Here is a 27,768-nt window from a genome sequence, read left to right as displayed (position 1 = left end):
CTGAACAATGCATCCCATATATAAAAGTTCTGGTTACTTCTCTTCCTTCTTCTCTTTGTTTCTCTCTTGACGTGGAGAGGATATCGATAGAACGGCGGTCTACAATGCTTGCGAGCCGTTGAGTGTCCGACGAGTGCCGCCGTTGACGTTGAGCCCCGCAGGAGACTCAAAGTTCGAGTAGCTTCCCTCCTGTGGGGTCAGTGCCGCTGCTGAGTAGTGCGACGACGAGCGACGTACGTTGGAGCGTGAGCGCAGGAAGCTCTGCGATCGAGACACACGAGCGGCGAAGGACGGTCTGTTATGAGCTGCCTCGGCGTCCTTCCGCATCTTCTTCTCGCTCTTGAGTTCGATAGCGCCGTACTTGGAGCTGGCGCACACCACGAACATGAAGACCGTGAGCAGAAGACACAGGCCGGCGAAGATCAAGTGGCTGATAGCGAACGACGGTTCCACCACGTAGATCGCGGCCTGGACAGCGTAGTACACGACGAAGGACATGACGATGTATCGTCCGTTCTGGTACGGAGGGAACACTTCGATCGCAGTGAGCCATGTGCCGCACGTGAGACTCAGCGCTCCACTGACGAAGGCTACGAACACCAAGATCTGAGTTATGACACTGTCTTCTTGGTCGGCGAGTCCCATGGCGCCACAGGCGATTGATAGGGCTGCGGAGAATGGAAGAACGTCCTTGAAGATGGTCTTGCGACGTAGATTGTCCACTGTGAGCAAACTCATTACAGCGCCGATGAACGTCATGATGCCGTAGTAGATCAGCCACTTTGACGTCTGCGCACCAGCCTGTGAAGGGGTCGGTTGCACGAGCACACGGTGCAGCAACGCACCGGACGTGAAGATTGCGAACGTCGCCTGTAAGACGATCACCAGCACGATACGGAACGGCACGTTCACACGTCCGCTCTTGACCACGAATGAGTCCTTCAATTCACTGACCTCCTCAATCACATCATGACGTTGACGTAGACGCGTCAACGCTGCTTCAGCCACCTTGGTGTCGTTTCTACGCCGGTACTCCCAGTAGTGACTCTCCGGAAGGAAGAACATGACGGGAACAAGCAGCACGAGCGGAATGATACCAAAGATAAACTGCCACTGCCAGTCATGGTACGGCGAGTTGCCCCAGTTCTCCGACATGGACGTGGCGTTGATGTCGTTAATGAGCACGGCTTCGATCATGTAGCCCAGCGCAGCACTACTGAGGAATATCAGCACACCCTTACCCTTCCAGCCCTGCATACAGATCTCGAAGTTGTACAAAGGACACACGAGCGAGAGCATAGCGATGCCTGCCGATGCTAGACAGATCCCGATCAGCGCCATCGAGCTTGACTCCATCCACACCACAGCACAGCCAGCGAACGTCACCAGACACGACACTTCGATCGTCCAGCGACGACCAATGACGTGGGCCAGTACTCCGCTCAAGATGGCACCGACAGCACCGGCTGCAGCAGCGTACACTTTGATCATGGTCAGATCCAACGCGCGGTCCAGAGTCTCGTTGTTGTAGTAAATAAACGACTGGTTTACGAAATTGTCAGAGGACGAGTTGACGAATCCCAGCGAGAAGATGAGGCACGTCAACCAGCCGTACGTGAAGCCACCCAGACCGCCCACAACCACACTCAACGAAGCCGCAAACTCACTGCCAGAGCTCAGCGCACGTGAGAAGCCACCGTTATACATCATACGCGTCTGGATTGTCTTCATAAACGGGAAAGCTGACAGCACCAGGAGCGGGATCGCGAGAAATAGACCCACGACCACATCAAAGAAGAAGGCAAGTTCACGCACAAGTCCCCACTTGGCCACAGGCAAGCCAAACAACCCGTGAAGAAGTTGCAGGTAGTGCAATAGCGAGAATAGTCCCGTGAAAATAGCCACCGTCAGCGAGAAACACTTGATGCCGTCCCAATCTTGCATAGGACCCACGATAAAGGGAGCCAATCCGATGATCACTACCATCAGCACGTACATCATAGCACGCGGAACACGAGCCTTGTTGCGCAAGCACATCCCCAGGCCAAAGCCACCGATCCAAAGCACGATGGCAATAGCACCAACGCATGCCAACAGCATTCCGATATCACTCAAGCTGAAGGAAAAGATAAAGATGTAGTACATGACCAGAGGGTGACGAAACTCACGGACAGCGTAGACGAAGCGACTCATGGGGCCAATTGGGTACATGAGGCTGGCCTCGTAGTTGTAGAAGTCATTCCATGTGTCTATCGGTCCAGAGGGACTGCTGCTCATGTGGTTTGGCAGCAATCTTTCCTCCTCCTCTTCTTCTCGCACAGACATGAGCCAGGAAAGCCAGTACGTGATGTCTACTCGAGTCTTGGAAAAGTCCAGCCCGTCCGTGTTGAACAGGAATGGCGCAAGCAGCCAACACGTGCCGAGCAACCACACAGCGAACGAAGCGATGCCGTAGTCCTGGCCCTTGGAGCTGTACGAGTTCAGCAGCGTGACGTTCGATGGAATCTGGTCGGGATCAGTGTCGCAATCGAAGTCTGCAGTGGCACAGTACTCTGCCAGCACATTGGTACCGATATTGAAGTTACCGTATGTTCCAAAGATGATCATCAACCCCATAAGCTCGACAGCCTTGCGGTAGTGCGACGCAGCGTACTCCTTGTAGAAATTCACCATCGTTTCACGAACAATAGCAAAGCCACGACCGGTACCACGATACTTAGAGCCACCACGCATGATGGCAACATCGTAAAAGTGCGACTTCGTGCCCGTCTCAAAGATATAAAACACTGGACCTAGCGTCACGATGAGCTCCACAAAATTCACCACGGCCTGGTGCCAACCGTACTCCACAAACAGCGTCGCGATCAGCGGAATAGTCATCAGCATACCAAACTGGAAGATAAACTGCGTGTTCATCACCTCGGCGAGATCATCGAGGTAGCTCGTCGTGATAATGGCCGACTCCTCGATCTCTTGGTGCAGCACGATGTACACTTTGCCGTACCCATACGCGAACACACACAGCACCACCAAAGCGTTACAGATGTAGAAGCCCATGTGGCCGTAGAACATCGAGTTCAAGCGGAAGAAATCCATACCAGCACCCATTCGGTGAGACTCGCGACTCAGCGAGCTCTCAGCGCTACCATTCGACAGCTTGGCCTCGAAAGCGTTAATCTGACTCAACGTCACATCACGACCTTTACCGCACTGCATGAACTCCTGATGTGTGACCTTCTCACCGCGAAGTGCCACGTTATAACCGGCAAACACATCCTCCGACAGATTGATACCCTTGCTAGCCTTCGACACGCCTCCATTGGACATCACAAACGACTTCTCGAACACATCAGGGTGACCGTAGTGCATACGACTCTGCAGAGGGTTCGCCAGTACACGCTGGGTCAAACTCACGAACACCAGCTCTTGAAGCGTCATGAAGTGCGCCAGAGACGACGCTCGGCCAGTGAAAATGTGCTCCTTCATCCCAATAACGGTAACGTTCTGTCCATTCTGCGTAGCTGTAGCCAGGAAGTTGGGGATCTTAAGCGCTTCCTCAAAGTAGTGCTCCTGGTTCATATCAATCGTCTGCACGTACTCACCACGCGTGAATGGCAGGGCGACGTTCTGGTTCTCAGGTTTACCCTCACCAACCATAGGGTTGCCGGGTAGTTCATAACGATACACTTCAACAATCTCGTCGCCATCCGACTTGACCAGGACACAGTCAAAGCGAGGTTCCGTGCCACTGCCAGAAGGTGGGCGGATCGTATCGACATAGCTCACACGCCAATTCGGGTACTTGCGCATCAGCAAGTCGATATCTGCAGCACGCGAGTCTCCAGCCGCAAGTTGGTCAGCGTAAATCTGACAGCTCGTCACGTACGAGAACTTCAAGCCAGCGATGCGATCCATGTGCTTGATCTTCTCCAAGTGGGAGATGTTCTCGTCTGAGCCAATCTCCAGCCAACGTAGCATCTTCAATGCATCCTCGTACATCATCATACCATGCACGGTACGAGCCAAAGTCTGTCCACGCATCGACGCCCAGAGACGAACCTGCGTAGGCGTCTCAGCCAGAGCCTCGTCCATCGAGGCTACACCCACACGCTCAAGAAAGTTGCCCCATTCATCGTCGTGGAACGTAATTAGATACTTCAGAATGCTCAGGTCGCGTCCCTTCTGCTCCACCTTGCGGAAAAGCGGGTTCGAGTCCACACGTCCGTTCAGCTCATCCACTGAGAACAGCACAGTTTCGTTGTAGTACGGCGTAACCACAGAAAACGATTTCATCGCAGCAATGGAGTCGATCGTCGGGATCTTCATGTGCAGAGAATTCAGGAAGAAACTCATGCGACGCTGAGCTTCATGGCAACGTGGTAGTGCATCAGCAGCATCCAGAGTCAACAGGAAAAAGAGACGCGTGGAGAGCGACACCACACTCTCGTTCGAGCTCGGAGAGGTCGTGCGTGTAGGTGAATTCGAGTCGCGCTGACTGATACGGTCGGCAAAGATCGACAGCAATTGCTCCTTCTGATACGCGAGGTCGGGCGTCATCTTGGCGAATGCAGACTTCCGCAGCTTCTCCGCCATCCACTCTTCCTCCAGCATGAGCTCAATACTCTTCAACAGAGCATCTACACGCTGCACGACAACTAAAACCTGGTCATGCGGGAAGCCAAACGCGGCACCTGTGGGCCCAACCGTCGGTTCCGGCAAGTCCAGGATGCTCGCAAGCAAGTCGACGATATTTTCGCGCACCAATCCGATGTGTGTAAGGTTCACGACGCCACTTACTCTGCCTCCAGCCAAGATCTGGTGGAACACACCAATCAGTTCAGTGTCCTGCGGACCCAAAAGCTGTCGCAAGATCTGGAATACAATGTCGACGCAGTTGTTAGCGCATCCCAGCACCCCGGCCTTCTTTAGGTCCTTGAACAGCTGACCGTCACTCATACGCTTAGTCTTAGCTCTAGCAGCAATATCAGCTGCCGCTTGAGCCTCGCCAGCGATCAAAAACACAGGCTCTTCGACGGCTCCAGTGTCCGAGATCTGGTACTGAAGGATGGCAGTCTCACGGTCGTCCAGTAGATCAGACAAGCGGAAGCTGCTCACTACTTCGTTCCACACTACTGCAAAGCGCAGACGGCTGTTAGCATCGGGGGCAACAGAGCTGGACGACAACGGGTTGTTATTGAAAGCCAGCTGACCGCGTGCGGCGGCTGAGACCACCTTCTCATCGAACAGATTTGGAGCCTGTTGCAGACGCTTGACAAACTCGTTAATGCGAGCTGAGTGACCAATTTTAAGACGGAAACCGATCCAGGCGCCCACGATAGCCTGCGCAATAGCCAGCCAAATCTGGGAGTCGTACATGTACACAAGCACCACAGGCGCCCACATAGCCGCCAGGAACGCAATATTGTGGTCCGACTCGATAATCCCATTCTCCAGCTGAGCAGCGGAGACATCCACATCGTAGATTTCCACACTTGGGCCAATCAGAGGCTTCACCATAAGTTGCAAGTTGAACATGAACTTGCAGACGAAAATGACGGTCCAGAACGTCCCGTAGCACAGGAAATCTCCCCAGCTCTGGCCCATCGTGCGGCCAATATACTGCTCACGCGTTCCGTCCATTGAGCTCAGCAAGGCTGACCTCCAGATAACTCCACGGAAGACCATCTGCACAATGGAAACGACCACGATCGGCGCGATGTACACACCGATGAGCATTGGGCCCATCGAGAGCAAGTTATCTGATCCCATTGTCTTGTATGGAGCTGCGTTTACCGCCGTGAAGAGGCCAAAGAACACTGTGTGCCACACAAGTCGGACAAACACCGACACGGCGTACATGATGCGGCTGAAGATGCGTGTGCCATCAATCCAGACGTCCAGCACGACCTTGAGAGCCAACATGCCACTAATTGTGATAAAGATGGAGTAGAAGGAATGGTTCCGGATGTCCTCGATGTCGGACGTGAAGAAGTTCGAGTAAAACTTGAGTCCGTCCGTGTCGTCAGGGTCCGAGCGATACGCCACATAGGCGATGACTACCAGGATATGCAGCATCACAAAGAGGAAAAAGTAGATGCGGAAGAAGGCCAGGATCGGGTTGCAGAAGCTGCGGCGCTCCTTGAACGTCTTGAAGTCACGTACATTGACCGCTTCGGCCACGTTGAACTCGTCAAAGTGGAGACATGTGTCTCTCCAGAAGAACTCGTTCACATCGTCGTAGTTGGTCACGTTCTTATGGTCCACACCCGCGCCGTTCTTCTGCGGCGTCACGTCACGCATCTTCGCCACAACCGAGTACAGTGGGCGCACAATACGACGCAGAAACGTCCCTTCCGGTGCATTGGGCAGTTTCTCGATGCCATCTAATTTCGCAGCCATTTTATGGTACAGGAAGCAAAGGCATTCGGGCATGAAGCGCAAGTTGGCGCTTTCTCCCCAGATGAGCAGGAACAGCGCGATCTGGCGCTCCGCCGCTCCGGGATACGGCGCCGTTTCAAGTAGATATGGCTGAGTGCGCAGGAATTGACACCACTTGATGTAGTTCCGGAAGAACTTGGCGTGGATCGTCTCGATGGCGTTCTCCGTGTCCATGGGGGTCACGGCGGCCTCGAGGATCCTGGACTCGTAGTTGAGTACCCAGCACTCAAAATGTTCCTTTTGGTTACGAACATTGCCCTCCTGGAAGCCAAATTTGGCTTGAAGCAGCTCGAACGAGCCCGCTCCCGGCCGAGGCGGGCGGGTGGGCCCGGAAGACGTGAGCGCTGCGATGGGCTGATGCGTCTGTGGATATTTGTCCATGGTAGGGCGACTGATGCTCACACCGCGCTCAGCCGCCACGTCTTCCACCGTCTGGTAGTTAGATGGGGCGCGGCGACGCGGAGGCGCGGCCGAGTGCTGCCGTTGCAGACCACGGTCCATAGGTTTCTCTTTCTTCATCATCCCTGCGCTGAACCTAGCTAGCACCAGGGACACAAAAGTCCCTTCCTCTCTGTTTCCTTCCTTAGCTACCGAGCGACCTGTGGGCGTTTCGGTGCGCGCGTATATCGGGCCGAAAGACACTCACTATGCGAGTATGTTGCTTGGTCCGACTGCTGCGCCTTTGGTGAGCTTTGGAGCTGTGAGAGAGTTGCGTGCGGAATGGGCGAGCGCTTTCCGTTTCCCTTTCCGTCAGTCACGAGCGTCGAGCAGATTGTTCGGGCAAGGATAGCGGTTAGGGGAGATTCCTTACAAAAGGCAAGCTAAACCTGAACGATAATTTTAGAGCTCGGAACGCGCCCATAGTCGCAGGTGTGAAAGAGAGAGATCAAGCCACTATGCTGCAAAGGATGCACGCAAGAGGATCATGGTCAATTTGCGATCGCTAGCAGAAACAACACAAAAACGAGCACATATCGACTGCTTAGCGTGCAGTGCTTGCTATAGCTCGGAGTCCGAGCCTCGGACGCGGCGATCCAAATGAAGCGTCAAAATTGAGTGTACTAGTCAGAACCCCGCATAAGTTAAGTGTGGTACGCTAGTGACAGGCCAAAGTGCAATTTCCAGATACAATCCGGGTTTACCATCTGTCACCTACGACAGCGCTCGATACTTTGTGAAAAGGCTCGTGCTGAACATGTACATGTACTCCGATCGCCAGGCAGAATTTTGGGCCTGCACAGGTACCTTATGCGCAATTTGCATAAGCTCTGGTACTGACAGGCTTGCGCCCAACGCTCCTGGCGTAGCAGCGACGGTGGCAACTCCTTCACCACCACCTGGCACTCCCTTTGCATCACCGCCAATAGTGGCTGCAAGTCAAGGCCAGTCGCAAAGCGCTACCAAAATCATTGCGAGCTGCGAAAAAAAGCCGACAACGCGAAATCGATTTTGCCAGGGGATCTTGAACATGGCTACAATATACAACACCCCGATTCCATGCACCCAAGTCAAGAATCTCTGGAAGAAACACTCCATGCAACAGTACCGGTATCAGGATACCCAAAAAGTGCTGATGCCTTGCAGCAAATATCTTCATGATATCTTCGCCACAACGAGGCTTACATGTTCAGAGCAATTTATGGACGAGGTTATCTATTCTCTCGAGTCGCTCAGCTATTGCCCGATCGCCCCGTGCAAGGAAACAAAGGGAGGCCCATGCTGCCGGCGACAATACCGTAGCAGGGAGCAAAGGTGGCCTTGTCTTTCATGTCGTCCTGTTGACCAATCTTGCAGAGAGTCTCAGGGCAAAGAGGAGACGGAGCATCGAAGCGACAAAGTCATCATGCCATCCACACAATCGAACTCTAGTCCTTGTACTTCATGTCCTCCTCGCTGAATCCAATGGTCGGGAACTGGCGCACGAACGCGGTTACTTCGCTCTTAAGCGCGTCCACCTTGTCCTTGGCCTCAGCATCGTCCGCCACAAAGTCCTTGAAGTCCTTCACCTTCTTAACACCCTGACCACGGGCACGTTCGTTCAGCTCAGCCGTGAGTTTCACACCGTCGTCAATAAAGGCAGCCACTTGCTGAAAGTCCTCCTCTGTGCAGCCACGCGTGGACAGTGCAGGCGCACCCAGACGAATGCCACCAGGCACGAACGCGCTCTTGTCGCCGGGTACTGTGTTCTTGTTCACCACCATGTTGGCGCTCTCAAGCACGAATTCCACGCGGGCACCATCCACACCGCGCGACTTTTTGACATCAACCAGAGCCAAGTGGTTGTCCGTGCCGTTGGAGACCACGTCGTAGCCGCGCTTCATGAGTTCAGACACCATAGCACGTGAATTGGCAATCACCTGAGTCTGGTACGCCTTAAATTCCGAGCTCTGAGCCTGCAGCAACGCCGTGCTCAGCGCAGCGATCGTGTGGTTGTGCGGTCCACCCTGAAGTCCGGGGAACACGGCAAAATCAATCTTCTGCTGCAAGTCGTACATGACTTCCTTGCCGCTCTTCTTGTCGACGTGTTGCACTCCCTTACGGTAGAAGATCATGGCTCCTCGAGGTCCACGCAGTGACTTGTGTGTCGTAGTGGTCACCACGTCCGCGTACTCGAAAGGCGAAGGTACGACACCAGCAGCAACCAGACCGCTGATGTGGGCCATGTCGGCAAGCAGCACAGCGTCCTGTTGATCGCAGATCTCGCGCATACGCGCATAGTCAATGGAGCGCGAGTAGGCGCTGGTGCCCGCCACAATGAGCTTGGGGCGGAACAAAGCGGCAGTTTTCTCGAGTCCGTCATAGTCAATGAGTCCTGTGCTCTCGTTCAGACGGTAAGGCATGCTCTCAAAAAAGATAGACGTCGCCGAGATCTTCTTGCGGCCAAGCTGGTAGCCGTGCGACAGGTGGCCACCGTGCGGCAGATCCAGCGCCATGATGCGGTCGTGCGGCGCCAGCAGCGCTGTGTACACCTGGAAGTTGGCGGGTGAGCCGGAAAGCGGCTGCACATTGACTCCCCATTGCTCCGGGTCCAGATTAAATGCCTCAAGGGCGCGAGCACGACAGAGCTCCTCGGCCTGGTCGATGATCTGGTTGCCACCGTAATAGCGCTGGCCTGGGTATCCCTCCGAATATTTGTTAGACATGACAGATCCCAGCGCGTCCAGTACCGCAACAGACGTGCAGTTCTCGGACGCGATGAGGCTAATACAGTCACGCTGACGCTGCTTCTCGCGCTCGATGATGTCGAAAAGCTGCGGGTCCGACTCGGACAGCGGTTTGTTCATGGCTGCGGACCACTGCAGACTCTCGGACGAGGCGTGGCGACGCGACAGGAGCGCCGCGCGGCGGGCGGGGGTGCGCAAGAAGCCGAGCATCTTATGGTTGGGCCGGAGCAAATGCGGGAATGGCTTTGGTTTTATTTCAAGATCGTTTCCTCAAAGCCACGCATAAAGTGTACACCTTGAATAGTTTATTTATCACAGCATTATGCATATTACAAGGATTAGATGCTGCATTTTTGATGCTTAAAAAGTGCTCATTCGTTTACTATTTTGAGAGGGTATTGGTTAAAACGACGCTAATTTACCGCGTGGCGCTCCATTGGATTTGAGGCTCTTTTTTTGACACGCTGCTTGTCAGCGCTGTTTGGATGCCACGTACGTCCAGCAGATTAGATCTACAGTACAGTACAGACTTACCCAGTTGAAGTTTGTTGCAGCATTGCTTTGCTGTTGCTGCTCTATGTTTCTCCCTAATTCGACCATCGCCTTCTAGTTGCTTCGCTCTGCTACGCTGCCCCTCTCAATCTCCCACACGTCGATGCGGTCAGTGGAAAACTCTGGGTGTAAGCTGGCCGCTGGAACGCGCGTCTTGACGAGGTTGTATCGCTTCAGCTCACTAAACAGCAGCCGGTCCGACATGATGCTGCGCTTCTGGTACGACATGAGGATCCGTGTCTTCACGCTTGAATGGCGCAGCAGCGTGTCGAAGGTCGCCACGAGCGGGGGAATGAGCTCCTCAACCCACACGACGTCCGACGCCAGCAAAAAGTCAATGTCGCCCAGATCTGTAGGCGGGTTAAACCAGTCTAGCACTTGAGTAGAGACGTCACTCGTCATGGGTCTGCCGGTATTTTCCGCAAGCTTCATCGTCTCCGCGATGTTCTTGGCGAGATTGTCGACGACATAGCTCAAGTCCGACAAAATCACCTGTCGTGCTTCGAGTAGTGCAGCAGATATACCCACTAGGCCAGTTCCGGCCCCCAACTCTATGACACGACTTCCAGCAATGTCGCTGCGCCGTTGATACTCCAGATACTTAGCCAGTACCACCGATCCGTCCCATGTCGTCAGTCCCGTGCCTTTGCCCGAGTTGCCAATTTCTCCGATATACACCACCCTCCCATCGATCGCAAACTTGTCCCCCGCTGATAGATCAAGCCCAAAGATTCTTGACGGTAATGCTAGACACGTTTGGTCCGGAAACAGAGCCTCGACGTTTGTGAGTGTGACGCTTAGACGTGATCTGCGACCTCCTAACTGTGAGAGCTCTTCTAACTGAATAAACTGTTGCTGTTTCTGGTCGTAGACCTCAATCTTCATGTCCAGCCGGTTGGATATCTGGTTGCTCACTCTGTTTTCCACTAAACGCTCCATCAACTGTTGGCTAAGCACCTCTTGTAGCTCAGTCAGAGATGCAGGATGGTCCGTCAGCCGCATTGTCATCGGATCTTGCAGGTTTTCGGGCAATCCGAGCCGCTGCTGCAGCTCCACACGCAGTGTCAACGGTTGAGATGTAGACGCCATCGTTGGAGCAATAAATAGAGATAGCAATGAAGCCAGCAGGGCAAGGATATGCGTCGACGTCAGCGACATCCAGTAAGGTCTTCACTGACGTAGCGCGCCACATCACTTGTATACGAGCAAAAAAAATAGAATAATCTAGATTTATAAGTTTAATAATAAGCAATGGCCAAAAACCAATAATTGCGATTCAAAATTAGCAATAAAAATAAGCAATACAAACTTACGAAATCCAAAAATATTAAGAGGTCCTTCAGTAATTAAAATTCCACAAGACTTATGAGCGTACCGGTATTAGAAGTACATGTACCGGTACTCATTTTTTCCAGTAAATTGTTTTTTTTCAACTACTTTTTTCAAAACAAGGTTCACCTGAGACATATCTACATGTAGCTCGTGTCACGAGCTACATGTAGCCTCACGAGTCGAGAGGCTTACCGCATAGGCGACTTCATGAGCTTGCTCCATCCAAACTCCACGTCAGCTTCGCACCGATTTAGAAATCCGTTTCTTTGAGATAAAAATGGCGGCCGACGCTCCAACGTTCTTGGTGCGATAAGACACCGAGGCTTGTCAGCGTCAAGCCACTTTGCTAATAACGTCCCAGACAGCAGTCGCTTACTCAACCACGGCATACATGAAGGCTCCATCTGAACGCGGCCCCGTTCCCATCAGTGGTTACCTGTACAAGATGAAAGCCAAGGAGCGTGTACTCACGCCGCAGTGGAACAAGCGCTTCTTCGCTCTCGAGGGCACGAAGCTCAAATACTACCAGAACGAGAACTCGCAGGAGGCATCCAAGGTCATCGATCTATTGGGCGTCGAGTCCATCCGGCGCTTCGAGAACGGCGACCACGGCGTCTTCAGCTTCGTGGTCAAGACCCCCGAGCGCAGCTACTTCCTGCGGGCCGAGAGCAAGGGCGACATGAAGCGCTGGGTTCGCGGTCTTAAGGATCAGCAAGATCTGTGGCGTGCCAAGCTTGAAAAAGGTAGCGCGCTGCCCGACCCGGCTGTGCGTAGACCCAAACACTATAGCGACTTCCCTCTCGTGCCTCAAGGCAGTTCCAGCAGCCTCCGCGCTTGATAAAATACTTCAGTAGCGCACCAAATTAAATGTTTCCAACCACGCCTCCACGTTAAAAATTTGTAACCTTATAAAAATGTGGAGTCCCAAAGGCTCCTTCAATTTAGGCCTCGAGTCTGGATTTCCCTCAATTACCGCCTTCTATAAACCCGCAAACTTGGCCCAGCCCGGTGCGCTCTCACACAGCGCGCGAATGAGCGCATGTCGCTTCTCCGAATCCTGCAGCAACCGTGCGAGATCCGGTACTAGTCGGCCGACGAAGTCTGGGTCGAAGGAGTCCATTAAATATTGGTAAAACTCGTGTGCCGTGATCTGTTCGTTGCCATATTTGCGCGTGTGTGACGTGAACGACTTCATCTTCTTTGCGTCGCCATTAAAGGCAGCGAGAACGGACTCCAAGATGGACTTGTGCAGTAGCTGCGCCTCTTCTCCAACCACCGGCTCGATGTCTTTAATAGGCAACGGGACCACCACCTTGTTTCGTCTGCGACCTGCTGAAGAGGATCCTGCTCTCTCACGTCCTTCCGACGGAGGGGATACCAGCGAAGTGCGCTGTTGTTTCTTCGAGTCCTTCTCCTTCTTCACTTGCTCCTTGAAGCGCGCAAAAGCCTCCAGTAACACACGCTGCTTATCCTCGTCCGATAAAAGCTTCGCCGAGTTTGGGATGATCTTACTCGCACATTTCGACCCCACACACTGTCGCACTTGGTCACAGAATTCGTCCGCTGTGATCTCCTCCAAACCAAACTTGCGTGACGTGTCTTTGAATTGCTCAATCACTGCCTCTTCGTTGCCTGGCGAGTGCTTCCCTGCCCACGTCGTGATGGTGGACATGATCTCGGCATACACCGCCTTGGTCTCCTGTGAGTTCTGCTGTCGTTCCTCTTCTTGTCGCTGTCGCTCCTCGGCTTCTCGCTTTAATCGCTCTGCCTTTTCAGCCTCCGCAGCAGCGCGAGCCGCTGCAGCCTCCTCGTAAATGGCTTGGTACTCCTTAGTCTGGTTCTGACGGTATGCCTTCTTGAACTCAGTCACAAACTCGTCGAGGATAGTAAAGAACTCCATCGGGCCAACCTTCCGTGGATCTTCTCCAAACGAGCTCACCAGCTCTTGATACGACGTTTCCAAGCCGTTAAAGTCGCGTCCAAGCTCCTCCAGAACTTCCTCTGCATCCTTCGCAAACGGAGTCATCACTTCGTAGAACTTGTCGCCTTCAATGTGATCGCTCTTCGACGCTCGCACTTGGCCCTTCAGCATGGCCAGCTCAGTATTGTACGAGGACAGATCCGCGCGTAGTTGATCCAGAGACAATCTCTTGGCCTCAACGATATGTGGGACTTCTCCAGCGAACGTGATGACGTCCGGGGTATTCTCTTCCAACTGACGCAGCAAGAAATGCATCAATGTGACACGAGGATCGACCGACTTCAGTGTGTGTAGCTTCATCAGAGTGTCCAGCTTGAACCCGTACGCTCCGCCACGAGGTGTGCTGCCATTCAGGTAGTTTCCAATCGCCAGGATATGCTCCAAGACTCGACGGAACTTGTCGCTCTCCGTCACTTGATCTGTAGCAGCAACCAGCGTGTCCAGCTGCGCCTGTGTCTCCAGAATTCGATTCTCAAACTGCAATTTGTACCTGAAACACTTGATCCGTTGGGTATACCGAGGGATAGTCAGTAAATCCAGGAAGAACTTCTCCACGTTGCCCAGTAGCTTCACATCTCCGTCGTAGTTCTTGAGCATATCTATCTCTTCCAGCGTCGGGGAGATAGAAATGAGCACGTTCAGCACTTCAGAGCCCAGTTGCTGGCCGTCTAGCGCGTAGATGGCGTTCTTTATATCCTCCGACGACATTTTGAAGCGAGCAATGGCGATGGATACATTTTGTTGTCTCTTTGGGTCGAACAAGAGCACCTCCTTGGGCTGGGCAGGGACCTTTTCTGCTTCTTTCTTCTTCTCATCCAGCTTCTTCGATGCGTCCACCGGGTTCTTGCGGAACATCCACTCCATCTCTTCCACGTCAAGCTCGGCATGCGAGTCATTCAGCTTCATCCAGACAGTGCTGCTGACGACATTGACAGGCACACGAGTCCAGAACAGAGGACGCAGCTCTACATTCGGCTTCACGGTCTCTTTCTTCGGTAGTTGGGGCTCTTCAGGCTTCTTCGCGACAGGATTCTTGGTCAATTTTGAGGCCAAACTGGCTTGCAAAGCCGATGGATCCACTTTCACCGCTTCTTTCGGAGGAGGAAGCCCCGCAAGAAGACCTCCAGCGCTACTACCCGCCTTCTGATTGGGAGATGGAGCGTCAGGCGTGTCTAGTAAGTCTCCATTCAACCCAGCAGCACTCATCTTCATCTTCACTTGCTCAGCCGGCATCCCCATCTTCACCAACTTAAAGAACTTCTCATACGCCAGGTCTTCCTTCACAGTCATCACCTGATTCGACGTCGTTGCAGGCGCTGAGCCACCAGATCCAGGCATCGGCGCATCCGGCGTATCCAGCAGGTCTGGATTCAAGCCGCTCGCACTCATTTTCAGCTTGATCTGCTCCGAGGGCATCCCCATCTTCAAAAGCTTGAAAAACTTCGCATACTGCTCGTCATCCTTCACCAATGTGCCACCCGATGTTGCAGGAATTGACGCGCTAGCGGTACTCGGTGCAGCACCTCCAATAATTGCTTCTGGGTCGTCAAGAACTGCCGGATCCACGCCTGCAGCTTGCATTTTCAACTTCACCTGTTCGGCCGGCAGTCCCATCGTCAGCAACTTGAAGAACTTCAAGTACTCCGGATGATCTTTCGCAGCGACGCCCATTCCGTTGCTTGCTGTTGCCTTTTCTGCTGCTGGCTCCGACGCTGCTTGAGTAGCTGGTTTCGACACATTACTGTGGTTCATCTGAGCTTCAGCTGCGGCAGTTGCAGCAGCCGCTGCAGCCGCCGTAGCCTCCGACACGGCACGGGCGTGTTCCTCCTCCCTCTCCAGTCGACGACGCTCAGCGTCCGAGACTTTCCGCTTAAACTTCTCCACACGACTACGCAGCTTCTCGTTTTCAGTCTGCAATTGCGCGACGAGTTCTTCATACTCTTTGGTCTTAGTCGTAGCATCGATATCTGTTTCCGGGGTTTCCTCCGCCTCCGCTTTCTTCTCCATCGCTACAGTATCTTCGGGCTCTTGTTCTGTAGGCGCGTCATCTTCCGACCCATCCGTCGGTTCGGTGGGGGATCCACTGTTCTCGTCGATAACCATAAGATTTGACCCCAACGAGTCTCGGAAGCCTCGATTGCCTCGATCTACTTCGGTCCCCACACCATCCACACTCACAGGCGACATGACCTGTTGCCGCACAGATGTGCCGCATTCAATACAGAATTTGACTCGTGGTGGCAACTCGTAGCCACATTCGATGCAAAACTTGGCCGTGCTAGTCAGCTGTCAATCAATAAAAAACATCCGACAGTTAGAACATGAAAAAAAAACACCTGGTACATAGCCACTTCAGCTTGCTCCAGATCGCACTTACATTCGTTACTTGTGGCGCGTTGTTTGGAGCGAACGACGAGGTCGACGAGAAGCTGCGGCGCTTGCTCACAGTGGGTCGGGAGCCTGTGATCTCGAGCGTAGCGTCGTCGTCCAGGCAGTCCATACAGTACCATTGCGGCCTCGATCGCTCGGACTTCTTGCGGTCGATGGCTTTGCGCCCACAATCCTTGCAGACGGCGATGTGGCAGCTGCGGCAGTGGTGGCGGCGCCGCAGGATGTTGAACGACTTGGTGCACACACCGCACTCGGGCTCGCGCGCGAACACGTCGTCTGGCGCCATGCTGAGTCTACTGCCGATGGATGAACGCGAGCGCGACGTGGTGGGCGTCGCGGCGGGGCCCAAGCCGTCGGCGTTCGTGGGCGACACCAGGCCTCGGTCCATGAGCTCCTTGATGCGGCTTCTTATCTGACTCTGGAGCGGCGTTCTCCCTCGGGATGTATGAACTCTCGCAGGTTTTGTATGCGTTTTCAGGCGTTTGACGCATGTCGCAGGATTTAGAGTACTTGTCCAACGTGCGGCAAGTTGTTGCCAACAAGTTGTTGAACAACCCATGATGACGGCAATTTCGTTTTGCCAGCACTGGACGCTTCTGACAGGATGTTGCTGGGGCGGAACTGCCCTGTCGGCATTGTCGACTCAGCAAAGGAAGAGCGGACTGCAACTGTGGAGGAGCTCGTGGCGTAAGCGCGTGGAGCAATTGTCTACATGGGATGGCACCTGCAACTTGCAGGCTGCAAGCGAGGTTTCACGAGATGTTGCTGTTGCGGCCAGCAAAATGCTGCTGCGACAAAAGGACGGCAGCGAGCCGTATCATATCCTTTCGCTGTCCACATTCTGCTTACCGACAGCATTGCGAGCGAGCCGCAGCCTTGGTGTCGAGTTGTTGGTCAGAGGCCTTTCTTCGCACTGCTCTACGTGCTCTCTCTGGGCACGAAGTGCTCGAAACATGGAAACATGAATTGGAGCTTTGATAATGGCATCGCCTGTAGGTATGCATTATTGCATAGTGCTTTCTTTCTCCTTTCGAATTTTTTTTTAGGATATAAAGCACTTCACCCATAAGCATTTTCGTAGTGGCCTTGCGACTGCAAGTTGCCAGTTTCAACTCAACTGACACCCCCACCTATGCCAGTGCTCCTGGCCCTGGTTGATGTGACGTTTTGTAGTGCAATCACAGCCAACCGTTTTGCCGATGCCTTATTAGTCGACAGTCGACTCGACACCCTGCACGGTCCACCCTGATGGGTCACCTTTGCAGCCTTTGGAGACGGGGAAGCCTTGCGGCGCGAAAGACGGGCAAGGCTAACACGAAGAGCTTGTTTTAGTAAAATCTTGATCCTCCATTAAGCTTATTAATAGTGTGTACCTGTATCACAAGATTACTTCTTGCAGACTGGTCTTTCTCTTCAACAAAACTGTTGCCAATCATTTTAAGCAGGTAAACCCTGCATTTTCGCTCAGCAACTTTCCCAGGAATAGAATTGCGCCTAAGCAGCGGACACAAAGCGCTCATCCACTTTAGCTCGTCAACATGCTGCTCACGTTCCTCGAGAAGCTTCCGCTGAGCCAAGGCGGCAAGGTGTTCGTTGGCACGTCTCTCTGCCTGGCCATCTGCGCGTACCCCGTCATCCGAAAGCGTGCGTTGTAGTTTGATTGTCCGTGTTAGCTTTTGCGGTGGCTGAATCATTTTGTTTGTCTTCTGTTTCTGTAGAGCAAAAGGCTGGCCACGACCTCTTCTCGTCCGAGCGACCGCAGGACATCGTGGATCAGGAGGTCAAGGCTCGCCGTGAGAAGCTTAACATCAAGTAGAGCCTTCAGGTCTCAATGGATGCAGTCTTGTTCGAATTCATTTTTTATCTGAAACTACTGTAGTCGCTCTGTGGGATAGAAGGAAGTACACTCATGTTCCGCAGGTCCTTCTATTGTATCGTATGAAGCATGGCACAATCGTTCTAACAGCTGAGAGAGACACCGCTGTAGCGGCGTTTCACTAAGTCAAGCATTCTTGCGGCACTTTAGGCCTGCAGAGCGATGCTGAGTTGCAGGGCCAGTAAGTTGTAGCAGATCCAACGGCAATTGTCCCGAATAGCTGCTAGATCGTTGTTTGCTTGATCTAGAGCTGGAACCTGCTGCTCTTTTCCTGGGTGTTGATTAGAATTTTGGTCTGAAGAAGTTGTAGTTGAGGCTTCAATGAAATCGATGGGCTCAATGGAGTCGTACGGGCCAGCTCTTGGTCGTGAGCACATCCACCTGGGCACTGAGGTCAATCATTGGTTGCTCTGCAGGAGCCTCTTGTTGTCGCTCGCCGTGCACGGTGTCACTGGAATCAGAATGGTGGGGCGATGACACAGATTGGAAACGTAGCTATCTTTTAATTTGACGATATAGGCGAGCCAGCAGCGACAAGACTTTCGATGAAGAGCTAGGTAGCTACTGTATTGTGGTCTTGGTTTAATAATACAAGTCTTCCCGCGCATATAAGTAAGCGGTATCTAAACGGTGCTTTCAGTATCAGTGTAAAAAGCATAGGTGTAGATAATTGGTACTCCACCTAGCACCCCTTTGATCAATATTTTAAGATTTTTTAATGGATTATTGGCGGAACTCTCTCTACCAGGTCGAGAGATTTCAATCTCAACCTGGGCAATGCTTTCGATAGATCTCGACCAAATTGGCAACGTCGCGGCTTGAATGTGTTCGTACCACGGGCGCGCGGCACATTGGACAGTGGGGGTTCCACCTAAGAACCTCAGTTAGCGCTTCTCTTGAAAAGGTTTTGCCGCAGCATTCGGTCACCACCGGGTTCTCAAACAACTCGTAAGAAATTGGGCACGTGAGTGCTGCCTCTTGCTCGTCCAGAAATCGGCAGTTCTTGTCCCGAAAAGTGGTTAGGTCGTCGTTTGCTTGGTCCAGTGCGTTCTGTAGCGCTAGCATCTTCTGTTTTTGTCTTGCATTTCGACTCGGAAATGGCGCTGTAGTCGTCGTGTCCTCCGTGAGGTCGATGAACTCAGTAGGCTGAGGAATCGTATGGGCGCCGTGTTCACGCGCGTCGGTATCCGTCTGAGCGGTGAGATCGACCACCGTTTCCTGTTGCTGCGAGTTCATCTGTGTCAAAATGGCGGAAGTAGATAAAATACAAAATGCTCATGTTCGAGGACAAATGTAATTTTACGATAGTTAAGTTTTGTAAAACTCAGGCAAAATGGCTACATCATGTTGTACGATGACACTTGGACTTTAAACTGTCCTGGCCCTTTCTTGAGTAGATAACACTCGTTGCGTAGGATGTCAACGAAGTCACGGAAGTCGTCCACCTTGAGTCCCATACTGTCAGCAACTTCCAGCAAGTCGTCCATTGAAAACAACGAAGTGTTGCGTCTGGCTGCAGCCTTCATGAGTCTTGCAACGTAGGCCTTGACCTTCTTGCTCAGACTCATTCCTCCGCTACGTCCGAAGTCCAGATTCCCATCCTCGGTGATGTACGTGTCCAGCAGACATTCTTGCATGATGTCCACGACGTCTTGTGCGTGTTCCGCCGATACCGTTTCAGCAAGTTCGGCTCGCGCACGAGCCTGAGATAGACGAATCATCGACTCGAGTTGACGTGTAGTGATCGGAATGCTGTCCGTTGGATTCTGTTGTCCTTCACCCGCTGAACGCAGCTCCAAGTACTTCTTCTGAAGTACTGCAGCAGCCTCAGAGGACAGTCGTGGGTGTACGTAGCGACGAGCGTAGGCGATGAACTTACGCACGAAATAAAGGGGAATCGGGTTCATGCTGTACTCGGTTGCGCTCTGACGAAGACGGTGCGACAGCATACGACGCTCAGAGCCTTGAACGCCTTCGTACCCATTCACTGCTTCGTCAGCGTAGCTGTTGGAGCTCCAAGAGGTCGTAGCACTGCTGTCTCGCGTTCGTTTCCTTGACATTCGCTTGCCACGTGCATGAGAACTCATCACGTGCTCTGACAACAGTCGGTCTCTCTCTTCGTCTGGTCGGTCTAGCAGGATAAAGACGAGGTCGAAGCGAGAGAGCAACGCCGCTTTCATTTTGAGGTTTTCTCCCACTGAGCGACTGCGGTCGTAGTGGCCACCACTGGGGTTAGCAGCGGCGATGACTGACGTCCGTGCATTCAAGTTGCAGACGATTCCTGCTTTGGCGATGCTGATGCTTTGCTGCTCCATAGCTTCCAGTAGCGCCTGATAGTCGATGCCCATCTTATCGAACTCGTCGATACAGCATACACCCTGGTCTGCCAGAACGAGAGCTCCAGCTTCCAGCGCGTAGTCACCAGAGCCGTCCTTCACCATCGTGACGGTCAATCCCGTGGTTGTTGTTGTGTTTCCACCGACGTAGACAGCACGTGGCGCTACCATTGACACAGCTCGAAGCATCTGACTCTTGCCCAGACCGGGGTCTCCAACAACCAGCACATGGGAATCAGCTCTGCGTACACACGTGGTGTCTTTGTCGTCCGAATTCCGAGTCCCACCGAGTAAAGCCAGGATCAATCCCGCTTTTACGGTATCATTACGGTATATACCCGGACACAGCGAATGCACGAGGTGATCGAAGACGGCGCCCTGGTTGACGATGTGGCTGATTTGCTCCAGATCTTCCTTGGTGAAGTCAATGTCCGATGCTCGGTCTTTATCCTTATCCACCTGAGAAAGCTTGAGGTTAAAATATACAACAACAAGAACAATTAAATTTGCTCACCTTAGCCGAGTTTTCCACCGAGTTGGCGCTGATGTATAGAATATAAAGACTGTTTGCTTGTGCACGCTTGCCATATCTCCCTTCATGAATCTCCGAGTTGATGCTTTTGACAATTCCGGATATTGTCACCACGTTTCCAGGGATGCACGAGTCCACAAGGTCTTCATACAGTTCCACCTCGATCTACAAACCACATTAGTAAATTGTAGCTCCATCACCAATACGTATTAAAAATACTTCACCATTCGTGGCATGCGACCTGGACCCACATCTGTTGTCTCCATTTCCTGCAGTCTAAACGTCAACAAGAATCAGCGTCTATCGAGTACATTAGCCACCTTCCTCCCACTCACTTAATTTTCTGGTAGTCCACGGTATCTACCGACGATCGATTCGGTAGTAACGTTCGTCCTCGACACGGCGAGTTCTCACACCTTTGCGGCGGAAGAAACTTCCCATCTGGGAACGATCGCGACGTGGCTTCGTTGCACTTGGCACACACAAAGTCGCACCTCGTGACGAGTGGCTTAATGGCACTCACTCTCACCACTGTCCCCACGACACTCACGAACTGGTTCACCACATCCGATTTCAACGCTGCAATGGGCAGTACTGGTGTCACTCCATGTAGGCGAACGGTGATCTTCGTACGATCCACTGGCATGCTGCGCTTCCTAGCGATATCCTCTTCTGCCTCCACTCGAAGTTCATGACGACGCATGCAAAGTGCAATACCGAGACAAAGCAGCACGTCCTCAATGTTCTCGGTTACTGCTCGCTCAAAGTCTGCTGTCCCGGTGCGGATAAGTTCCGTGTAGTGCAGCCACACCACTGTCACGTTCGCCTGCGTCAAGTCACACTAGCACAATAACCGCTGTTACCACAGCAATGCCATATTTTTAATTTTGTAGATGATTTGCGCATTACTTGCAATAGTGGCGCCCATTGCTCGCCGTCGCGGAAGCAGTTTAGGAACGTCATGGACGCTTGGAAACGACCGTCGGTGTCGCTGATGGGGCTGTAGTATTGAGCTGAGCGGGTCTCACCAGGTTGCCGGATGCCGATGTTATGGTCCTCTGGGTAATATTGGCTCCATACACACGTAGCAGCCTCCACGAGGCTGCTTGGGGACGAGCCATACTGACGCATGCTAGGAATTGGAAATGATGGAATCAGGCAAAAACACGAATTGATTATCTGATTCTGATAGTAAAAGATGAGTATAACTTTGGTACTGTTTTTAGAAAACAATTAGCAAGTAAACTTGATCGTTTGACAATTTTTTTATTGTTCGCAGTACATACACTCACGTAGTAGCAAAGAGCAGAGCTTAGTGCCAATAAACAGTGCAGCATCCAGCGGCAGTTATTCAAAATTGCGCCAATTCGTTTTTTACTAGACCGACTCCCCCAGGACTTGTTGAAGTTCACTCCACGAAGTAAATGTTTCGTGAGCTGCGCTTGACTGCCGGTATCGAGCAATGCGTCGTCTCGCTCCAGGACTCCCATGCTCCTCCAGCCATCGCGCAAAATCATTCAGTAGATCAGAGTGGGAATATGGCACCGCAAAGCGAAAGAACGAGCTCTTCGACCTGGCTCAGAGATCTGACCAACACGCGGTGACGCTGTTAGATATACATGTATTTCAGACTCTTGATTTGGTTAAGTACTGGATCTCCAACAAGAAGCAGTCGATCTTCCTTGCAGTCTTTGACTCCGACGCTCTTGTCGAGTGCTTTCCCGTAGGCTGTCACTGTCTCGTCGACTTCTGCGACCGCATCGTGCAGGGACGCTTCTTTTCTCAGTAGTATAAGTACCGCCTTCAATTGGATGAGCTGGTTGGTTATTGAACACATTGTCGAGCATGGAATACTCCGAGCGATGAAGCTGTACGAGAATCGACATGTCATGATTCGGATGGATGCGCACGTCACTCTCGCTGCACAGTGGGCAAACTGAGCTTCGTTTAAGCGACTGCATCAACGCTTGCGAGGAGAGCGTTTTGCCACAGCATTCAGTTACAACGGGGTCGACGAACAGGTCGCGAGAGATTGGACACGTCATAGCTGCCTCACGATGGCTTCGGTGAGCTGCTACAGCATTGCTCGCTTGCTCCAGCAGCTGAGCTCGTTCGTGCTCGAATCCACAAAGTTGCTCATTTAAACGCGCGCTTAGAGCTACATCATTGATTTCATTTGTTACGGTAGTGCCAGTATCGTTCTGCATAGTGGCTTCCCTTTTCTCTTGGCTGCAGGTATAAACACTTGGTACATTTTCATCCTTCAGACGCATTTCGAACAGGTCCCTACTCCTCTGAATTCGCTCGCGAATCTTCTGTTGCTCAGCCAATTGAAACACAATTTCCGTAAGGGCTGCGTGTTGCTTTCGAAAGTGCTGTTCTTGCTTCTGGGCATGTTCTTTTAGCGCCTGTTCGCACTGCTCTCGTGCTTCTTCACTGCGAGTTTCACGTTGCAACTGGTCAACACGTTCGTGTTGCTCCCGAAGCTGTTGGACTTGTCTCTGTATATGAGCTCTAAACGCTTGTTCGCGTTGATTTTGCTCTTGTCGACTGCCAATCTCGAGCTTCAACTGGTCTGCACGCTGGTGTTCTTTTCGATACGCACTCAAAGCTTCGTTTAGTTGCTGTTGTAAGTAGTTGCTTGTTGCTTCTTTCAGTTGCAGTGTCTTTCCCCGATTCGCAACATGTTGCATGAGGTGGAATTGTCTCATCACAGACGACTTCGAAGATGTTGTTCGAGATCCTTGACCTGTTGCTCGAGGAAATTAATTTGCTCGTCATGGTCAACCTGCAAAAGAAAGTTGATAAAGACTTGTTATAAATAACCGAGCAGCTAGTAATCCGAGTCCGAGCCCAAATATCCTTGGTGAGCATAGGCGTAAAAGTTGAGCTCGCTATCTCTAGGCGCGCGACCGTAGCGTGGACTGCTTGACTGGTTTGGAGCGGAATTCGAGCTTGACCTCAGCTGCAAGTATGCATCCAGCGACGACGTCGGGTTTAAATAAGTAGCACTTGACCCATATCCATATCCCTGAGTCGAGCCATATCCTGCACTACCACTTCTCGTCATTGACGACTGAGAAGCGGCATTGCCAGATCTCCCATTCCAAACAGGGTATTGCTCTCCACTCAATCGAGACGCGCTACCTGACGAAGTGGGTCCCGCGTCGGTACTTGAGATCGTATGATGAGCTGGTTGAGAGGCAGCAGCTGGGGTAGATGAAGAGCTTGACCGCGAGTTACGACGTTGACGTGAGTTCCTCCCTCCACGACGTCGCCCCCTGGAGTTTGACCCAGTACTGGGCAACGCGTCACTTGGCGAAGCATCAGATGGAGCTGTGGACGACTGGCGATGAGGAACACCAGCACGAGCTTGAGCTCGCTGACTGCGTGCGTTTCGGTTCTGATTCTCGCGAGCTGCTGAAGTCGTCAGCAAGACACGATCTCCGCCCAACGCAGTGGATCTTCCTGTGTCTATCGGCCCCTCTTCACTACCCAGGACAGTAGCAGAAGACGTGGCTGCAGTATTCTCAGACAAACCAAGCAACGAGCGCTGTGAGCGGTGAAGTTCCACTAAGTTTGCCACATCACGGTTAGCATGAGTCAATACTCGATGTGCACGACACACGGGGCACTGAGGATTTCGCCTCAGCGCTTGAGTTAGCGCCTCGGACGAAAAAGTCCTGCCGCAACAAGTAGTGAGCACCGGGTTCTCGAACAAATCCAGCGAAATCGGACACGTGAGCGCCGTTTCCCTCTCCGTACAGTTCTTGCGGCTGATATCCTGCTGCGTCTTCGCTGCGTCACTTGCTTGCTCCAGAAGTTGAGCTCGTTCTTCGTCGAATGCAGTCCGCAGCTCGTTAAGGTGTCGAGTTAGCAGCTGGTTTGAACAGGTTTCGCCAGTTATTGTGACTGTTCTTGTTGAAGTATCTTGCCGTGGATCTAAATACTGTCCTTGCTCTTCATCGTAAGCCGCTAGTAAGCCTCGAAGGGACGAGTTCAGTTCCGCTTGAGCCGTTGCCTGCTGTTGCCGACGCACTCGCTCTTGCTCCAATTCTAAGCGTTGCTGTTCCAGTTGCTTCTCAAGACGCTCGATCGTAGCTTCCTGGACCGTATTACTTTGCTCAGCTCTCTCCTGCGTCTCACAAACTCTTTGCTGGTCAGTAATAAACTGCTCCAGACGACTGACGGCCTCGTTCTTGCGTTGAAGACTTCGTTGCGTCTGATGGCTCGGCCCTCGGCCCCGGTACCGCTGATTGAGAATGACGCCGAGATCTAACAGGACGGACTTGGACTCCTCTGCTAGATCCACAAACCGCGCCGAGTGCTGCGTGTGGCGCTGCTGCCCGCGCATCTTCCTTTTTTTATTTTAAGCAGCTTAAAAGCTACCTAAATTCCCTCCCCAAGTGGTACCGGTTTTAATATTAGGCTTTGCCGAGATTGTTTTGCTTTTTTTTAAATTAAATTAAAACTTCCCTTTTTGTTTTTCAACAGCGTTAAAGCTACCTAAATTCCCTCCCCAAGTGATACCGGTATTAGTAATTAGGATCGTTTTGCTTTTTTTTTTAATTAAATTAAAACTAATGCGGTTTACATGAATAAAACTTGCTTTATTAATTTCAGGTAAAGCGATTGTGGGACCTTTTTACATGTAGGTATTACAGCTCAGTACTACTTCGTACAGAAATCCCTCACAATAACCGTAGGGGGTCGTCTGATTAATTTGCATGGGAAAGTAACAGCGGTCCTTGTACATGTTCCCCATTTCAGAAAATCCGATTTAATGGGGTATATAAAGTAAAATCTACGCTCAGGGGGACTTCTGCTGTACATAATACCTAGTTTTCGTAAATTCGCTCAGCGAATCTACAAAAACTTTACGAAAACTAGGTATTGTGCTTGACGCTCGATTTAAATTAAAAAGAGGTCGTTTTATTAAAATCAAGGCCTATAAAAAGTACAAATTGATTTAGCTAGATAAGTCGATTAAATCGACCGCTGGCCATCAAGTCTACATCGATGTCCAGTAAATCGACCTTTTTGCCGCTTTGAAAAGGTAATTCGATCACAGATAAAAAAAATCGTCTTCACATCTCACTGGTTTTATGTTCTGACCGTGCCCAATATATCAATACGCAATAAAACGGAGGGACATCCCATCTGCAAAGCACAATAACATTTTGTTAGTAGATAGACGGGCGATCTTGAATCTTTTGTTTGGTATTGTGACGGGGTCACACAGCACCTTGCGCTAGAGGAAGTTATCTTCCGAGAGTATACAAACTCTCAGTGAACGGCAGTTCACTGGTCCCCTCTTTAATTAAAGAGAGCGAAGTGACCTAAATAAGGTAGATTGTAAACTGAGTATATTTATAGGTAGGTTAAGCTTGTGGTTAATACAAACTATCAGTTACCTATAGAAATGCAATGTCATTTAACCAATGGTTGGTTTTGAATGACCTTGGTACCTTGTACCAAATATCCCGGAGTATGACATGTCATACTCCTGAAGTGTGAAGTGTCACACTTCATGTAACCAGGGTACTCTTAGTGCTACGTACCCCGTTACATCCTCCCCCACTTAGGTTCGGTTTACCGACCAATCAGAATGAAGAGATGTTCGTCACAAACTCTCATTCTCAAAGTCGAAAACCATCGACTCGGCCGCGCGAGCGCGGCGGAGGCTCACTTTACAGTTAGAGCCTCGAGCAGCAACCTGTGCGCTCTTCGTCAAGGTCTCCACTTCGACCGTTAACATGCCTCGTGGCACTGCTAAGAGCGGTGCTAAGACACGCTCCAAGGCTGCAGCCGGTAAGGCGCAGGCCAAGAGCACTAAGCCTCACGGCAAAGGCTCTGCGCTCAAGGAGGCTACTCAGGTGGCCTCCGAGGCGATCGGATCCTCGGGTGACGCGGCTGCGGGCAAGCGCGCAAGCAGGCGCCGCAGTCCGTCGCCCTCGTCTTCAGACAATCGTCCGAACCCTCGGTTCGTAGAACATGAGTTCAACTCGGGCAGTGAGGACGATGCCGAGTTCGAGAGCACTCATGATGCTCCTGCGGGCTCTGTGGGAGGGCACAGCCCAGTGCCCAGTGAGCACAAAGAAGACAGCGTGCAGTCGTCCGCTAGTGATCACGGTGATCACAGTCCCAGGACCTCTGTGCGCTCTGAGAGTCCGGCCGTTAAGGCTAAGGGCACTCCCAAAGCCGGTGGCGATGAGGAAGGGAGTCCTCGCAAACGTCTCTCGCTTGCCGAGGGTCTTGCGCGCGCTAAGGCCTCTAAAGCCGAAGGCGCCAAGCCCTCAAAGAAGCGTACCGCCTCTAAGTCTCCACTCCGCGAGGAGAAGGAGACTCGACGCTCCTATCAGAGTCTCTTCGGCTCCTCGGATGAAGAGGAGGAGAAGGAGGAAGAAGAGGAAGAGGAGGGTGCCATTGTTGAGCCCCGGGAGGTCTCGAATGACCTCGACCAGCAGCAGGAGGATTTCCAAGCTGCCCAGCGTGTGCGTGGGGGTTCGGTGGCGGCACCCGTCAGCCAGGGAGCTGCCATCAACTCAAGAGGGTATTGGCCTCCCGAGGAGAGCTCTGGGGCTGACCTCTTCTTAGAGCTTTTCGTCGCCCCTCGTGGCCTTGTGGGCGGCCACACGTCTAGGGGCATCTATGAACGAGCCCTTGTTCAGAAAGAACAGTTGTTCGTCGACAACGTGGAGGCTGCTCGGTGTGTGCTTCTCGCGCCACACCGCATTCCCCTTAAGGACTTCACGACTTGTCGTAAGAAGCCCGAGACCCGGGGTGGTCTCTATCCTGTTTGGGGATACCCCTGGGTTATGCCCGAGAACTGTCCCACATGGAGTTCTTGTGAGGACATGTTCTGGGCGTGGGTGGAGACTCTCAAGTACTCGCCCACGGAGTTATGGGAACTCCATGAAGATCAGCAGCTGTCCCACATCCTGGACCAGCGTGATCTTCGTGTGAGGTTTGCCCACTTGATCAGCAAGCGTATGCTGCCAAGGGACATCCTGAAGCGCGCGGCTTCTAGCGCTCACGATGAGCGCGGGTACGGTATGTATTCATCATCCGTACCCCGTTCGGGCAAGAAGCCCCGGACTACTTATGAAGCTGCCGCCGCTTCTGTTCCCAGATTGCGACAGCCTTCGGGCAGTCAATCAGGAGCC

The 27,768-nt window shown here is 52.3% G+C and overlaps 9 protein-coding genes across 9 annotated transcripts; 2 read left to right on the top strand and 7 right to left on the bottom strand.

Annotated features, from left to right (window-relative positions):
- Positions 1-99: 99 nt before the first annotated feature.
- On the bottom strand, positions 100-6,960 carry PITG_06428 (callose synthase, putative; the record flags this gene model as incomplete). The annotated part of the gene is made up of 1 exon (XM_002998508.1): positions 100-6,960. The coding sequence occupies one exon, from the start codon at positions 6,958-6,960 to the stop codon at positions 100-102; it is 6,861 nt and encodes a 2,286-aa protein (XP_002998554.1).
- Positions 6,961-8,192: 1,232 nt separating this feature from the next.
- Positions 8,193-9,812, bottom strand: PITG_06427 (serine hydroxymethyltransferase, mitochondrial precursor; the record flags this gene model as incomplete). Its single annotated transcript, XM_002998507.1, has 1 exon — positions 8,193-9,812. One exon carries the CDS (start codon positions 9,810-9,812, stop codon positions 8,304-8,306), a length of 1,509 nt encoding a protein of 502 aa, XP_002998553.1.
- A 396-nt stretch (positions 9,813-10,208) lies between these two features.
- On the bottom strand, positions 10,209-11,243 carry PITG_06426 (uncharacterized protein; the record flags this gene model as incomplete). The annotated part of the gene is made up of 1 exon (XM_002998506.1): positions 10,209-11,243. The coding sequence occupies one exon, from the start codon at positions 11,241-11,243 to the stop codon at positions 10,209-10,211; it is 1,035 nt and encodes a 344-aa protein (XP_002998552.1).
- Positions 11,244-11,840: 597 nt separating this feature from the next.
- PITG_06425 (uncharacterized protein) lies at positions 11,841-12,387 on the top strand (the record flags this gene model as incomplete). Its single annotated transcript, XM_002998505.1, has 1 exon — positions 11,841-12,387. The coding sequence occupies one exon, from the start codon at positions 11,878-11,880 to the stop codon at positions 12,322-12,324; it is 447 nt and encodes a 148-aa protein (XP_002998551.1).
- On the bottom strand, positions 12,388-16,264 carry PITG_06424 (formin-homology 2 domain-containing protein; the record flags this gene model as incomplete). The annotated part of the gene is made up of 4 exons (XM_002998504.1): positions 12,388-15,149; positions 15,210-15,414; positions 15,481-15,753; positions 15,845-16,264. The coding sequence occupies 4 exons, from the start codon at positions 16,142-16,144 to the stop codon at positions 12,466-12,468; spliced, it is 3,462 nt and encodes a 1,153-aa protein (XP_002998550.1).
- Positions 16,265-17,362: 1,098 nt separating this feature from the next.
- On the top strand, positions 17,363-17,782 carry PITG_06423 (uncharacterized protein; the record flags this gene model as incomplete). The annotated part of the gene is made up of 2 exons (XM_002998503.1): positions 17,363-17,502; positions 17,577-17,782. 2 exons carry the CDS (start codon positions 17,397-17,399, stop codon positions 17,672-17,674), a joined length of 204 nt encoding a protein of 67 aa, XP_002998549.1.
- A 288-nt stretch (positions 17,783-18,070) lies between these two features.
- Positions 18,071-18,799, bottom strand: PITG_06422 (uncharacterized protein; the record flags this gene model as incomplete). Its single annotated transcript, XM_002998502.1, has 3 exons — positions 18,071-18,156; positions 18,569-18,605; positions 18,662-18,799. The coding sequence occupies 3 exons, from the start codon at positions 18,797-18,799 to the stop codon at positions 18,071-18,073; spliced, it is 261 nt and encodes an 86-aa protein (XP_002998548.1).
- Positions 18,800-19,014: 215 nt separating this feature from the next.
- On the bottom strand, positions 19,015-21,733 carry PITG_06421 (DNA replication licensing factor MCM8; the record flags this gene model as incomplete). Its single annotated transcript, XM_002998501.1, has 5 exons — positions 19,015-20,529; positions 20,585-20,767; positions 20,827-20,878; positions 21,097-21,443; positions 21,512-21,733. The coding sequence occupies 5 exons, from the start codon at positions 21,731-21,733 to the stop codon at positions 19,072-19,074; spliced, it is 2,262 nt and encodes a 753-aa protein (XP_002998547.1).
- Positions 21,734-23,435: 1,702 nt separating this feature from the next.
- Positions 23,436-24,956, bottom strand: PITG_06420 (uncharacterized protein; the record flags this gene model as incomplete). Its single annotated transcript, XM_002998500.1, has 4 exons — positions 23,436-23,567; positions 23,750-24,019; positions 24,213-24,458; positions 24,642-24,956. 4 exons carry the CDS (start codon positions 24,954-24,956, stop codon positions 23,436-23,438), a joined length of 963 nt encoding a protein of 320 aa, XP_002998546.1.
- Between the last annotated feature and the right edge of the window lie 2,812 nt (positions 24,957-27,768).

This window comes from Phytophthora infestans, genomic scaffold, assembly GCF_000142945.1.
Source record: "Phytophthora infestans T30-4 supercont1.8 genomic scaffold, whole genome shotgun sequence".
In the NCBI taxonomy this organism is placed as follows: domain Eukaryota; phylum Oomycota; class Peronosporomycetes; order Peronosporales; family Peronosporaceae; genus Phytophthora; species Phytophthora infestans.
The sequence above is the reverse complement of the archived record's forward strand: the minus strand, read 5'-3'. Positions and strand labels throughout refer to the sequence as shown.